Here is a 15,137-nt window from a genome sequence, read left to right on the forward strand (position 1 = left end):
CTGGAAGAAGCAATAAATGACTGCTGTTCTGTATCCATGCATCCATCCTTTAAAAAAAAAGAAGAAAAAAAAAAGAATTGATTACTGCTTATCCTACAGTCAGGTTTGCAGAGGCACTGGCCTACCCCAGCTATATGCTGGGTAATAATAATAATAATAATAATAATAATAATAATAATAATAATAATACAAAAATAATCTGTGTTGTGTCATCTGTATTGAAAGCATTCTTTTCGTCGTCAATTAAGTAGTACCTTACACATTATGGTATCTGGTGGTTGCCAAGAATGTCTGATGAATCTTTTTTGTCATTAATTTGGGATTTATTGTTGCACGATCATATTTTATTTTTTATTTTTTTACAGTACATATTTTTGGAACTGTTTTTTTTTTTTATCAGAAAGTAACTGCTTTTTCTTTTCTTATTTTTATGTTTAATTAAATAATACAAGTCGTTTATTAGTACTTTATTTATGTTGGAACAAGCCCGTACTTACTGTTATTCCGTAATGTCCGGACTATCCCTTCATATACTACTCAGTTAACCATAAACCCCGCCTCTATTTTGCCTCCGCCCTTTTCAGACCCGAAAAATTCATACGAGACAAATCGATTGCTATACTGTGTCGATTGGTGTCTATGTCGATTCCGCTGGGTCGGTAATCGTCTACTTTGGCCTTGCTGCTAATTCCGGGTGCAGCTGTGTTGTTGTGCTGCTCTCGAAATCATCTGATCATGTTTAGCGAGACAGCAGTTAAATTCGTGTCTTAACCGTAAGCACAGGAGCACAAAGTTATTTTTTTTAGACTTTAAGGGACACTTATAGTGTTGCTCTCCGTTTGAACGTTGTCGCAAGTTTAATGTTATTGTGGCAAAGCAGGGCCTCGAAGCTAACCCAGTAGCTGGCTAAGTGTCTTCAAACGGTCCGGTGTTTCATGCTGCAGTCGACGGGTCACAAATAAGTGTTTACCCGTCGGAAGATGGAAACGGACAAATTCAATTATGTTTACAGCTGTGACTTGGACATCAATGTTCAACTTAAGATGTAAGTGATCAACTTCTTTGCACTTGGTCAAGCGGTGTAATGTGTCTCGTGATTTATCAGGACCCTCTGTTTTTCCCCTTGCTATGATGTAATAATAATTTAAGAACACTACAAATCTGTAGCATGTTAATAAACCAGTTGAGGCTGATTTTGTTTTGAAATTTCTTATGGCGGTAAAATAGACGTCTTGGACTTTATATTGAGCGTAAAAGAAACAGTAACCCTTTTCCGTGTTTTTTCTTGTATTTATCGTTGCATGGAACATGCAGTAAATCAGTAATAATCAATACAAAACAGTCATTTGTGACAAGCCACCTTTTCTTTACTGGCGACTGCGCCAGTATTAACTGTGAGGATTGTGTGCGAAAACTCTTCACCGAGAATCATGTGAATAACTCGTGAGTCTTAATACTGCATCATAACATATCCATTACCCGAACAGCTTTGAAATGCATCCAGCTCTAATCCGCCGTCTAATTGGAGTCACAAAGCTGCTAATTTCACTTTTGACAGTCACTTCATACAGGACCACCGCCTTCTTAGATACATTTTAAATGGTCTTGATTGAATTACTTAAATATTTAATGTATTTAAATATATATATATTTTTCAAATTGAGCAGAATCTGTTGTGTTTAAACACATATTTTCCAGTTTAAGTGCATCTTTTGAGGGCAGCCTGGACACTGTTTCCATCTTCCTTTCTTCATCTAATTTCATTGCATTTTTTCCCTGTCCCTTTTTTCAGAGGCAGTTTAGAAGGAAAACGGGAGCAGAAGAGTTACAAAGCCCTGCTTGAGGACCCAATGTTGAGGTTCTCTGGCCTCTACCAGGAGAACTGCTCAGACCTTTATGTTACCTGTCAGGTTTTTGCTGAAGGAAAACCTCTTGCCCTCCCTGTTCGCACCTCCTACAAGGCCTTCAGTACTCGCTGGAAGTGAGTAGTGATCCTCACCTTTTGTGTGTGTGTGTGTGTGTGTGTGTGTGTGTGTGTGTGTGTGTGTGTGTGTGTGTGTGTGTGTGTGTGTGTGTGTGTGTGTGTGTTCAAAGTTTCTGGACTATTTTGAGGTTCAGCTCTTGTTGCAGAAATACAACATTTATTGAGGAAAAAATGTTTCTACATTATCATCTCTATAGTCCTGTTTTTGCTTCTTTATTTTTACAACTTTTGTCAGTTACATTTATATTAGGTTTAGATTATTATGCAGATAAAAAGAGAATCATCAGCTTGTCATGCCGTGAGTTGGGGAGTTTTTTTCTGTCGCTGTCGGTTCGTATTTGCTCTGATCAGTTGGCATCAGTTGGTTTTCTCTCATATTGAGCAAAGCACTTCAAGGCTTTCTAAAGAAAAGTGGATTAATTGATTGATATTCTTATCTTACTGAGTCTGTTTGTTTTTTTTCTCCCTCTTGTCTTGTGCAGCTGGAATGAGTGGCTGCGGCTGCCGGTGAAGTACCCAGACCTTCCCCAGAGTGCTCAAGTGGCCCTCACAGTGTGGGACATCTATGGACCCGGTAAAGCTGTCCCTGTGGGTGGAACTACGGTCACCCTTTTTGGCAAATATGGGTGAGTCTAATTTCACATTTTTATCTGTGGTTTATTACTCAAAGAGTCAAAAGGCTGCAAGAAAACAAACCAATAAACACTTGTCATTCTAAATCCTCCAACAGCATGTTCCGTCAAGGCATGCACGACCTGAAGGTTTGGCCAGGTGTGGAGGGCGACGGCGGCGAACCCACCACCACGCCAGGACGCACCAGCAGTCGCCTGACTGAGGACCAGATGGGACGGCTCGCAAAAGTACGGGACAGTTTGAGTTCAAGTTTGCATATGTGTTTGTGAGTGTGTATGCGTATACACAGTTAATGTAAATGGGGGAAAATAGACGAGGAGGAGGCAAAGAGACGAGAGGGAAGGTTAATAAGTTGTGTGTGTGTGTGTGTGCGTGCATGCTGGAACGCTCCAATATGCCTCTTAACCGTCATCTGTTCCAGGTTCCTGACCTGGAGGTACTCAGTGATGTGAGTACGATGCGGAGTTAGTGTTTTCAGTGCAGAATATGTGTACTGTACATGTGTGTTTGTGACAAAGGCCTCGGTCCAAAAGTATTTGCCCATGCATTTTGCATACATATATATATATATATAAATGTATATGCCAGACTTTTACAGTCATACAAGTACATTTTGACCCAGGTTTTTGGTATGAACACGTGTCCGGCTGCTTTTACTGAAAGCATCACGCACATTGATTTTGAAAGTTTTTCCGTTGCTGCCATCCACTCGTATGTCCTGTGGAGGTGTGGGTGCATGTTCCTAGCTGCTTGTGCGACCACCAGATAATGATGTCTGTCAAGCTCTGTGGAATATTTGGAGGAAGGTCACGAAGTTGCCCCAGTTTTTTTTTTTTTTGTTTCTTTTTGTCGTTCAAGTCCAAAAATATTCTGAATGGTTCTTAACATTTTTTTGCACTTGATTTAACATCAAGCTTGTCCTTGGACGCTCCCAGTTTCTATGTTGGCATAAAGACTGGGTACTAATTCTAACCATATGAGTTGTGGGCCAGCTGTTCCTGGCCAAACGTGTGCTTAGACTCCCAACAGCGACACTGACAGCTGTGCATAAACAGGACACCGGTTTGGCTGATAGCACTGGATTTGTGCATGATTGGTTGAGCAGTTTGCACATCAGCCACCATGCTGTGATCAGTTCTGCTGCAACATCGCTCCCAGTTTTTTGTTTTTTTTCATACGTCAGTAAACCCTGTTTCTCCTTTTGTTACCGTCTTTTCCTGCTCTGTCCAGCTCACAAAGGCACATCGACAAGGCCACATGGTGAAGGTGGACTGGCTGGACCGTCTGACCTTCAGAGAAATCGAGATGATCAATGAGGTGAGTTGACTTACAGTGACATGTATTCAAGTTTTGGAAAAGTCCTTCTGAATCTCACCTATCTCCCTGTGGGTTCTTGTATTTCCCAATAGAGTGAGAAACGTAGCTCTAACTTCATGTACCTCATGGTGGAGTTTCCTCGAGTCAAAACAAATGACAAGGAGTACAGTATCGTCTATTATGAGAAGGTATTTTCACATCTTCTAGCTCATCCAAGTCCCTTATCAGCCGTGTGCTTTGCAAACACCCTGCGTTTTAATTTGCTGTGTTTCAGGATGGAGACGATGCTTCCCCCGTCCCCACCAGCTGCGACATTGTCAAAGTCCCCGACCCACAGATGGGCATGGTAAAATCACACACCAATTTACACACAAAGCAGGTTTAAGTAATAGAAGTTTTTAGCTAGGAAACTTTCCAAAATATACTGAAGTGCAATGATAAAAACATTTCAAACTTCCAAAACATTTTTTCCTCTCCTTTCCACAGGAGAATCTGGTTGAGAGCAAGCATCACAAGCTTGCTCGTAGCCTCCGAAGTGGACCTTCAGACCATGACCTGAAGCCCAATGCTGCCACTCGGGACCAACTTAATGTAGGGAACCAACTTTAGTTTACACTGTACATAAACTGTTTCATATTACTTGCATGTTCACTTATAACACAATAGTAATAGTGTTAGTTTCACCAAAATTCCTACCAGATTCTGGTTTCTGATTGATAAACCCGCATGCCTTGTCTGTAAATTCTCCATCGCCTCCCAAACTTGTAGGATTTGATATTTCAGCTCGAGTCTTCAGTCAGGTACAAGAATTGGACTCAAGACTGGATCACCAATGCATCATTAGTCACTCTACTAGATCACTTCACACCTGAAACACCCGTCTAGTCTGTTGGATCGCATTATTTTCTCGCGTCGTGCTGCCGATCTGCGTGTTCGTTGAATGAAGAATTTCAGGAGCAGAATGCCAATTTAAATATGTCTTTAGTAAACAAGTCAATTCAAGATACAAATATACAGAGCTCTGGGCCGAGTTCAAAACCCTAACAACAACAATGTACTGTCAGGGCATGAAGTCTGACTCCTATCTGTCCCTTGACCCAGTCCTTTTATACTTAAAGAAAACATGCAAATGCTCTCCGATGTTGTCCTCCTCTAATTGGCTGCCTGGTCTCCAGACCCCAGCCTCATTGGATGTTGAGGCAGCCTTTGTTCCAAGTCTCTGATTACTGATAATGAGAAGAAACAAGTCCTTATTTGGCAGGGAGCCAAATGATCCATCCCTTCTTCCGGTGTGACCTGTTGAAACAATTTGCTGCAAGACAAGCCCAAGGTCAAAAGTTCCATCCAAATGCCTACGATGGGTCATGAGTTCCCCACCCTGTGACTGAATGGGTTGTAAACTTTATGGCAGTCGCAAAGCCAGTTGCTTCAGATGTCCAGTCTCTGGTCACCCAGGGTCACCGTTCATGATTGGCAAATAATTATCAAAGTACTACATAAAGTACCATGCATTTCATTTATACCTTTAACTAACACTAGTAAGTCCAACACATAATATGTTTTCTAATTTCTCAATAATAATAATAATAACAACTCACAATGTTATGATGCATTAAGCTAAATATATGATTCCAACAAGTCATTGTTACTTTTATCACTTTTTAAAATGAAAATACACATAAGAATCAAACCTCTAAAAGCTCTCAGTTCATCTTCTTAGAGCCTGAGATATTTGTCCATTTTGTGCTTTTATCTTCATCATTTGGAGACTTCACATAAAATGCACTGACCTCCACAAGAACTGACCTGCCAAGCTCAGGTCCCCCCAGTCCATCTGCCAACATGTTCATCTCAAAGAAAAAGAAAATACTGTGTAAATATTTAAACGGTGTCACTCTAACAAATGAAGACACAAAGACATTTCTACCACTTCAACTACGTACTTTTCCCTGTACACTTAATATTTCCAGACTGCCCTTCCAATAATTGATTAAACACTCAACATGAGACCAGTTTGGTCTCACTGAGTTACTGAAACTTTGTTGATTTCTCAACACCAACAGATAATTGTGAGCTACCCTCCGACCAAGCAGCTGACCTCTGAAGAACAGGACCTGGTGTGGAAGTTCAGGTACTACCTCACCACGCAGGAGAAGGTAGGTGTCCTCCCCAGTGGTTTCAGCAGCACATTCCGAGCTGCACAGATCAAACACTTCCTTCTCTTCCTCTCCTTCTTCTTCTCCTTCTTCTTGCTGTAGGCTCTGACAAAGTTCCTCAAGTGTGTGAACTGGGACCTTCCCCAGGAGGCCAAGCAGGCTCTGGAGCTGCTGGGTAAGTGGAGGCCAATGGATGTGGAGGACTCCTTGGAGCTGCTGTCCTCCCAGTTCACCAACCCCACAGTCAGACGCTATGCTGTGGCCCGACTGCAGCAGGCCGATGATGAGGTACGTTTTGGTAGGATGGAGGAGGAGCCTTCGTTTGTGTGGGTGAAGCACAGTTCATCTTCAGGGAGGTTGTTTCAGACTGCACAAAATCTTTCATTAAAAAAATTAATAAGAATAAAGTAATACTACTACTACTACTACTAATAATAATTATAATAGTGATAAAAACAACAACAATAATAATAAAAACAACAATAATAATAATAATACAAATAATGGTATCCTTCTGTAGGACCTGCTGATGTATCTTCTCCAGCTGGTTCAGGCGCTCAAGTACGAGAGCTTCAGTGACATCCAGGGGGGCCTGGATCCAGGCAGCAGGAGGGACAGCCAGGGCCTTTCTGACGACGGTGCAATGGACAGGTCAGAGCCGGCATGACAAGTCAAACCATCAATATGTCAACACGACAGACATCCTTGACGTTGGCCTGTTTCCAGATCTTCATCGTGCAAAGACCTTTTTTGCATAAGCTATTTGATTTGTTTGTACTCCTTGAAGAAGCTGCAATGAAACCACTATATATTGTTTTGCAGCAGCTGGTGCTTCAGCGAGTCTCACTTTATTTTCCTTCTTTGACCCGATAGAGCAATGTTGATAAAACGTAAGGCAGCTGTTAAGTAAACCTTTCCTTCCTGAATGACTTTTCTTTTTTTCTGTTCCTGCTACTGCAGTTCTCAGGTGGAGACGGGTGCATCGGGAGCTTCCGCCACCTCTGCCAAAGGCAAGGACGGAAGCGACAGCGAGAACCTAGAGGTATTAAAACCCAGTGTGGTGGCAGTGGTCGTAGTCGTAAACAGTTGTGGACTCGTGACTTCAGTATCGGAAACACACCGTCTACATTCCTTAATCCTGGCATATTGTCTCTTTATATAGCAGGACTTGTGCACATTTCTCATTTCCCGGGCCTGTGAGAACTCCACGCTTGCCAACTATTTGTACTGGTGAGTGTGATTTCAAGTGAAGTTAGAAAAAAATAAAAATCTGTTTTGATCTCAGCCAGTGAAGTCTGCGCTCCGTCTTTCCGTCAGGTACGTGATTGTGGAGTGTGAGGATCAGGACACTCAACAAAGAGACCCAAAGACCCACGAGATGTACCTGAACGTCATGAGGAGGTTCAGCCAGGCTCTGCTAAAGGTTCGGCAACTTTTTCTTTCTTCTTTTGCACAAATATGCAGGGGAAAAGATGAAGTTGCGTCAATAGAAACATGCTACATGGCTAAACGGAACTCTGACCTCACCTCAATCCCCGTCCAGGGTGACAAGAGTGTAAGAGTGATGCGTTCGCTGCTGGCAGCCCAGCAGACCTTTGTGAACAGCCTGGTGGGGCTGATGAAAGCTGTGCAGAGGGAGAGCGGAAATCGCAGGAGGAAGGTAAGAACGAGGCTGCCGTGCAGGAAAAGACTCAATCGATTTCAAGATCTCACATTAACACCATTCTGTTCCGTGCATCTTTGCAGACGGAGAGGCTGCAGGCCCTCTTGGCTGTCCACGACCTCTCAGACATAGAGCCCATCCCTCTTCCCCTGGAGCCTCAGATCAGGATCAAGGGCATCGTCCCAGAGACCGCCACTCTCTTTAAGGTACAGGAGGAGGTCAAAGATTCTCCATCATGTTTAGAAAACCTAACATGTCCCTGCCTCTGCACAATTAGTACATCTATCTATCTATCTATCTATCTATCTATGTCCTTGCGTTAAGCAGCAGTGTCTTGCCATAGTGTTTATGTCTCTCTTCCTCTGTGTGTGTCCCAGAGTGCCCTGATGCCGGCCAAGCTGATCTTCAAGGCTGAGGACGGAACCATGTACCCGGTCATCTTCAAACACGGTGACGACCTGCGACAGGATCAACTCATTCTTCAGATCATCTCGCTCATGGACAAAGTAAGAATCGCCCTCTGCCAGATCACTGCTGCCAGGTTGTGGCTCTCTCGTCTCTTTTGCAATGTACTTATATATGTTTTGTGTTTTGTTATTATAGTTGCTGAGGAAAGAGAATCTGGACCTCAAGTTGATGCCTTACAAAGTGTTGGCCACCAGCACCAAACATGGTGAGACAGATTGTTCCTGACGATGTGCTTGTCTTGTTAACCAGCATATTCACCAGCAAAAATATGTTTTGCTCTCTTGGTTTTAGGTTTCATGCAGTTTGTTCAGTCTGTCCCAGTGGCTGAAGTCTTGGCCACTGAAGGTAACATTCAGGTGAGGAGAATTCCTTTTTTTCCCTTTTACTTTTGAGCACCTTGCCACTGCACCACTGGTCCGCCCTTTTAATCAAAAACTGTTCCTACAGAGCTTCTTTCGGAAGCATGCGCCGAGTGAAAAAGGACCCTATGGCATCAGCTCGGAGGTGATGGACACTTACGTCAAGAGCTGCGGTGAGTTTCTTGGATCAGACGAGGCCTTCTTGCAGAAGAGCCGACGGTGGCGGTGAAATGTCTCCATTTGCGTGTGTTTGCAGCTGGCTACTGTGTCATCACGTACATCCTGGGAGTAGGAGACAGACATTTGGACAACCTACTGCTGACAAAGACAGGTCAGGCGGGCCTTGTTTTCTTTTAATAGCGGTTAGCCGTTAATAAACATCAGCATGCGCAAGAATTCAAGAATGTTTGTGGTCTCGGTTGCAGGGAAGCTCTTCCACATTGACTTCGGCTACATCCTGGGTCGCGACCCGAAGCCGCTGCCGCCTCCCATGAAGCTGAGCAAGGAGATGGTGGAGGGGATGGGCGGCATGCAGAGTGAGCAGTACCAGGAGTTCAGGAAGCAGTGCTATACTGCCTTCCTGCACCTCAGGAGGTCAGTGGTGTGCAGTTGTGCACGTTTCCAGAAATCCTTTTAGCCCCGAACACTTTGCGTGAATCTACTAAATAGTTTCTTTAGATTTCAGCTCCTAACAATTGCATAATGTCGGCATACACCAACATCAAGTGGACTAAAGAACTGTTGGCTTACTGATGAAATAGGATGAACAACCAACTGCTTCACTTAAATGTTGGGTCTTTTTCACTGCACTTTGTCAGATACTCCAACCTGATCCTGAATCTGTTCTCTCTGATGGTGGACGCTAACATCCCTGATATTGCGCTGGAGCCTGACAAGACGGTGAAGAAGGTAAGTTTGCTGAATGTGCAGGATGTAAAAAAATTTAATAAAAAAAAAAATTACTGGCATCTGTTTACCTTTTATTTTTCTCCCAGGTGCAGGACAAATTCCGACTGGACCTGTCAGATGAGGAGGCGGTCCATTACATGCAGAGTCTGATAGACGAGAGTGTTGGAGCTCTGTTTGCTGCTGTTGTTGAGCAGATACACAAGTTTGCTCAGGTACCGGGAGGAAATAAATAGGGCTTGATTTGCAGAGAACTATTCCAGAAGTCACAGTGAATAGTTTAATAGACGATCATTAGGACAGAAAACACGCAGTTTTCATCCCTCTCATCACCGTTTCTCATTTGATAAAATTCTAAAAATAAAGATGCAAAAGTCTAAATTTTTCTCAGTCTTCTAATTTTCAAACTTTTTGTTTCTTTCTTTCTCTTCAGTACTGGCGCAGATGAGCTGAGGCGGTGACTAGGAGGCTAAACTGGATTGAACTTCATCAGGAACACACAGGAGTATGGCTCTGCTCTGACTGACTGCGTGTGTGTTCTGTGTGTGTGTGCACGCGCGCCTGTGTGCGGCAGAAACACAATGACACTGTAAAATAGGCCAAGAATGCACTGCCAACCTTTGCTGCAAGGCGGCTGAGCGACAACATAGAAGTCTTTTGTTTGCTTATGTACATATAATGTATATTAATGAATGAGTGAATGAGCGGACTGACTGGCTAAATAAAGACTTGTTTAAATAAATTGCTCCCCCCAACAGTTTGTATTTATTTTTACTCAAGTGTATTTGTGGAGCTGTGTGTATTTTTCATCACCGTGGCCAACAGAAGTGCTGCTTTGCAATTTTTATTTTACGGCTGACCGTCTGTACACAGCGTTACTGTGGCTGCTGGGGGTAAAAACAAGTGGAACCCTCCAGCAGCTCAGTGAGTCACTCAGCAAGTGACTAAGCACTTCCTCACAGGCACAGAAAAACACAAAGGTCCAGGTAATTGGATTAAAGCACAAGCTGGCCATGAAAAAAGGCCAAACTAGCAAATGAGACAAATGTAAACGCAGTTCGTAGAATGGCACCTTCAACCTAAATTGAAAAGGTGACTTTATAAAGGTCTGAGATTTAATTCTTTGAAAATCCTTCAATTGATCCCAGGTTATAGAACCATTAAGCCCCTGATCAATGCTGGTTGCTGACCATGCACTTTTTAAATCTAAGCTCATGACTTCAAAATCAAGCAGTGCCTTGCTTCTAAGTTACTGTTATCATTTTCTTGACCCGATTTAAAAACTCCTTGGTGTATTTGTTGGCATAATGAAGCCTGAGTACCAAGCAAAAACAGCAAGCGGGAAACACACATTGACTGATGTTGAACTCAAACATTGGAGACGAATAACAAACGACAGCGTGTTCTTGTGAAATCACGCAAACCAAAGTTAGATAATCTTGTTTAGGGTCAGCTAGGTTTGCAGTATCAGTGGCAGGGGGGCCAGTCTCCCCAGTACAAGTGAGTGGAACATTAGAATCATTTGGAAATTAAAGCTTTCGAGGTGAAAAACAACAAATTGTTTGTTTGTTAAAAATGTTTGAAGTGCAGAAGCAAAATCTAGATTCTGAGATGAGATATCAGGAAGAACAAGTACAGACAAAAAAAAGTCATTAAAGTGTGATATCTCAAAGTGTGAATATGTATATAGATGTATAGAAATAGGTGTGTGTGTGTGTGTATTTTACATAAAGAAGCCAAACTTCCATCAATTCATCTCTCCATTACATACAACGTCCTTTTTTCAATGCAAAATGCTTGGACTGTGAGAACAGGGTCAACAAAGTCATCCAGAGCCACAAGCTGGCCAAATAGAAGCAGAGAATATTTTTAGAAAAATGACTTTGCATAACCAGAAATAAGAGTGTTTTTGTTGGAGACTGGAGAGAACAGCAACAGATGGGCATCTGTCGTGTCATTGGGGGCTCGTGTGCACGAGCCAGCTTCTTCCTTTCCGACATGAATCACCTCCCACCACCCTCTGCCTAAATTTGAGCCACCCCCTTGGGTCACTTTTATAACGCCAAACATTCTCCCCCCCCCACACTGGACTCCGATGTTGCAGAAAGAATGCAACGCCAGCAAAACAGAAGGCCGAAGAAATGTTGAGATGTTCCCATTTTGTGAAGAAGACGTCCGTCATGGGCAGGAAGGAGCAGATTAGGCAACGGTGAGTCACAGGGTTTTGTTTTGGATAGAGGGGGGTCAGAATTTTTTTTAAAAAGTAAAAAGATCTATTTTGGACTTATTAAATAAACTCTCTGTGCTCCATTGGGGTTCCTCTAGGCTTGTCCCACACTCCTCAGACTCACATAGCGTGTCAGAAACTGACGTGTTAAAATTAGGAATTCAAGTTGCCCTTTGACTTGGACTGCAAATCTTTATTCATCTTCTCCTGATGAGCTTCACTCAGGAGGGGTGAAGAATCAACAGCAGAGGTCAGAACAACATCTCTAGAGTCGCCCAAAGTGTCACCAGCTCGTTTTGAACATCGATGTCACAACGATGGCAGGGATGGGCTCCAGCAGCCCCTTAGTGAGTGAGAAGTGGAAAATGGATGGATAGATAATTCATTGTCATTGTTCAATTTAAAAAGAGATGTTGCTGTTCGATTTAGAAGCAAACTTGAATTTAAAAAAGATACTGGTCATTTTTTTCTGTATTATTGTTATTTTTCTTTGATATATAAAGTCTTGGTCTTGTCTCAATCTGGATACTCTCTAGTCTTGATAATGTCTTGGTTTCGGTTGGTGCCATCTTGACTACAACACTAGTCATGGCGACTGACGTGTCCTTAGTGGGATGGTAGATTTTCCTGTAGGCCACGTGTGAAGAGGTACAGGCTGCGAGGATCTTCACACCCACTGTGTGTGACCGGTGCCGATGCCCGAGTCCAGTCCGCCGCTGTCCCAGTACGCTGCACCTAAACTGGACTGACCCACGCTGGTTCCTGACGTCTGTTCCAGACTGCAGCAGTGGGAACTGGAAGAGGACTCAGCCAAGACGTGATCTTCAGGGAACTGCACGTGGATGTCACAGGGATCGACAGGGAGCGCAGAAAGAGATAGGGCGGGGAGAGGGGTCACAAGCGCTGGATTGTGATCGGACACCTGAGAGAAAAATGAAATTTTATTTTGGAGGTGTCTGAATGTGCGCGAGAAGTGGAGAACAACAACAGGAAAAGCACCTCATCTTTGATTGTGGCCTGGTTCTCAGTAGCCGGAGCTTCTCTGCTTGTTCTACACAGAAACGTGGTGAGAAGTGGAACAGCAAGCGCAGAGGTCAGAGCCGCTCCCAGCAGAAGCACAGGCAGCATCCCTGATGCAGGAAAAGGTCAGGAGGTCAGGGGACAGTGACACATCCTCCTGTTGCAGAAATGATCATATTTCATTTATGTCTTTATGTATTTATGGCTTATTTTTACCCCCGACCTAAGTTGTAGACAGTTTCAACGCACTGAGGGGCAGATTTTGCTGACGCTGCCATGGAGAAGGTTGGGAAGGAGAAATTAGCCACAGCACAGTAGTTCTGACCCGGAGCCAAGCCAGTAAAGTCCACATAGGTCACCACCTCCTGGCTCCAAACTGTGCGGGTCTGCAAGAGCACAACAACAAGCGGTTTTCTTTTTCAATAATAATAGAACGACCGAGTTCATCCTGAGGTTCCTCTGTTTAGAATAACACACTTCGTCAACATTTAAACTCGATCCTAAACTTTGGCTTCAGCACCTTTTTTTTTTTTTTTTTTTTTTTTGCTAGAATAAAGTATTTTTTCCATCTAGATTCTAACTGTATTTCACTACAGATCCTTATTATATAGGCTGATTATCCTTGTATTTTTAGATGCGTACACAGTATTTAATACTACAAAACCGGTAAGACTATTTTTAAGATCTCAAGATGAACGGCAGAAGGAAGGCTTGCAAGACCTGGATGTCAGAGTGATTGTGTATATTGTACACCGTGACTGTTGTCCAGGGATCGATGAGCCTGGACACCGGACAGCAACCTTCCAGAGAGCACCTTCTGCTGGCAGCACAGGGAAACTGCACCTTCACCAACAGCCGCTCGTCTTGCAGGGAGACGTGAACAGAGGGGGGGCTGAAGGCTGTGGTGGGAGACAGAGGGACTACGTGAGATAAACATGACAGCATATTTCTATACTCTTAGGTTTTATATCATGGTACGTTGTTGTATTTTGATTTAGTGAGCAAAGGGAAGCCGAGACATGGACACGTCACAGCTACGGGATCTCTGCAGCTACACCACACAATGGCCGTTTAAAACTTCTCTGACATGACGTGTCACTGACAGAAGTCACTGTAGTCGAACTTGCGCGGCTTGATCCAGACGGTGGCGCTCGGGCTGATGTGGACGCCCAGACGGATCATGTTGTACAGCTCAAAGTTGGAAAAAGCCGGAGAGATGTCGCAGATGCGGGTTGACACCCAAACGCACCACGACACATCCCGCCAGGGGTCACTGAGAGACACACACACACACAAGAGAGAAAGATTCACAAAGCAAAGGAGGTTTTACAGCACGTTTTACATGCACGGGCAAGAAGAAACACAGTATTATAAAAATGCACCAGGGACGTTTTGGACAGTCACATTAAATGTGGTAGAAAATGGGAACAAATGGATCATTGTTACAATCTTCTGTGTTGACTTTTTTTGGACGATTTTTCTCTTCTATATTTAATCTAAATTATTCATGTTAAAAGTATATTAAATTGAGAATATGTGACTGGTAAACCAAGTGTTTTCTCAATTATTGCTTTGTCTATTAAAGAAATTCTATCTGTGTACTTGACACCCTTTTTAATGCCACTTGGTGTAGAAAGACTAGCATGCACAAACTCACACACTCACGACAAATTTTCAATTATTTTCTTGTCCACATTTGATCAAATGAGTTAAAATACAGAATCATTTAAGTAGTGTATAAGTTATATCATGTATACATTAGATCTTAAACTAATGAAGAAAAAAATTATGAACCTGTAAAATTAGGAAAACCTTCAATATGCCCACAACTAGAATACATGTTGATGCAAATGTAAAACAAACAAAAATCTTTTCTGGCAGCACATTCTATTTGATTACAACCATTGGGGAGGGGGGGAAGTCACTCTAGCCAGTCGGCCAGACAGGAGGGCTTACCCCTGCGTCTTCGTCTGTACAGTGTAGGTGGTATTAGGACTGGCGTCAGGACAATCCCACCGCAGGAGGCAACCTAAATCCATCGACTCTACTGCTGTGTAGCAGACGAGCGCAGTCGACCCTGGGAAGTTCACACGAAACACCTTCACCAAAATAGAATCACTCACACCGCTCGCTCGCTCGCTCACTGACTGGTTAAGTCTGACTGTCACAACTGTCCCTCACACAAGCGCAGGCCTGGTGCGAGGACACTGGCTCACTGGGGGGCAGGAAGCCTCATCGGAGGTCACCAAACCTGCGGATCTGTAGAGAGCTCACCGTTCATCAGCAGGTTGAGGACAACGCAAATCCCCAAGCGATCCAGGTTGTTCATTGCAGCCTGGAAAAAGCCCCTGGAGAGTGATGGACCGTGTTTCAGCAGCCGAAGGAGGAGATGGAATAACCTGCG

General features: G+C 43.4%; 2 protein-coding genes across 4 annotated transcripts; one reads left to right on the plus strand and one right to left on the minus strand.

Moving 5' to 3' along the window:
- Window positions 1-710: 710 nt before the first annotated feature.
- pik3c3 (phosphatidylinositol 3-kinase, catalytic subunit type 3) lies at window positions 711-10,228 on the plus strand. 3 transcript variants are annotated; one of them, XM_076028270.1, is made up of 26 exons: window positions 711-1,045; window positions 1,793-1,981; window positions 2,467-2,610; window positions 2,715-2,844; window positions 3,039-3,065; window positions 3,848-3,934; window positions 4,027-4,122; window positions 4,209-4,280; window positions 4,421-4,525; window positions 5,998-6,090; window positions 6,193-6,378; window positions 6,611-6,741; window positions 7,051-7,132; window positions 7,256-7,320; window positions 7,408-7,513; window positions 7,634-7,750; window positions 7,837-7,959; window positions 8,131-8,259; window positions 8,357-8,426; window positions 8,513-8,577; window positions 8,669-8,753; window positions 8,837-8,911; window positions 9,006-9,174; window positions 9,399-9,489; window positions 9,576-9,701; window positions 9,920-10,228. In XM_076028270.1, the coding sequence occupies exons 1-26, from the start codon at window positions 981-983 to the stop codon at window positions 9,932-9,934; spliced, it is 2,643 nt and encodes an 880-aa protein (XP_075884385.1). In that variant the 5' UTR covers window positions 711-980; the 3' UTR covers window positions 9,935-10,228. The 3 variants fall into 3 exon arrangements, with proteins under 3 accessions (XP_075884385.1, XP_075884384.1, XP_075884386.1); XM_076028269.1 differs by having other exon boundaries at window positions 712-1,045; window positions 7,253-7,320; XM_076028271.1 differs by lacking the exon at window positions 3,039-3,065 and having other exon boundaries at window positions 713-1,045; window positions 7,253-7,320.
- A 1,461-nt stretch (window positions 10,229-11,689) lies between these two features.
- LOC142889493 (uncharacterized) lies at window positions 11,690-14,007 on the minus strand. The gene is made up of 5 exons (XM_076028275.1): window positions 13,837-14,007; window positions 13,454-13,632; window positions 12,957-13,119; window positions 12,713-12,843; window positions 11,690-12,635 (listed from the first exon to the last, which is right to left on the minus strand). The coding sequence occupies exons 1-5, from the start codon at window positions 13,913-13,915 to the stop codon at window positions 12,381-12,383; spliced, it is 807 nt and encodes a 268-aa protein (XP_075884390.1). The 5' UTR covers window positions 13,916-14,007; the 3' UTR covers window positions 11,690-12,380.
- Window positions 14,008-15,137: the final 1,130 nt, after the last annotated feature.

The sequence above is a fragment of the Nelusetta ayraudi genome, unplaced genomic scaffold (assembly GCF_046127955.1).
Source record: "Nelusetta ayraudi isolate G7.1 ecotype Tasmania unplaced genomic scaffold, CSIRO-AGI_Nayr_v1 ptg000022l, whole genome shotgun sequence".
NCBI lineage: Eukaryota > Metazoa > Chordata > Actinopteri > Tetraodontiformes > Monacanthidae > Nelusetta > Nelusetta ayraudi.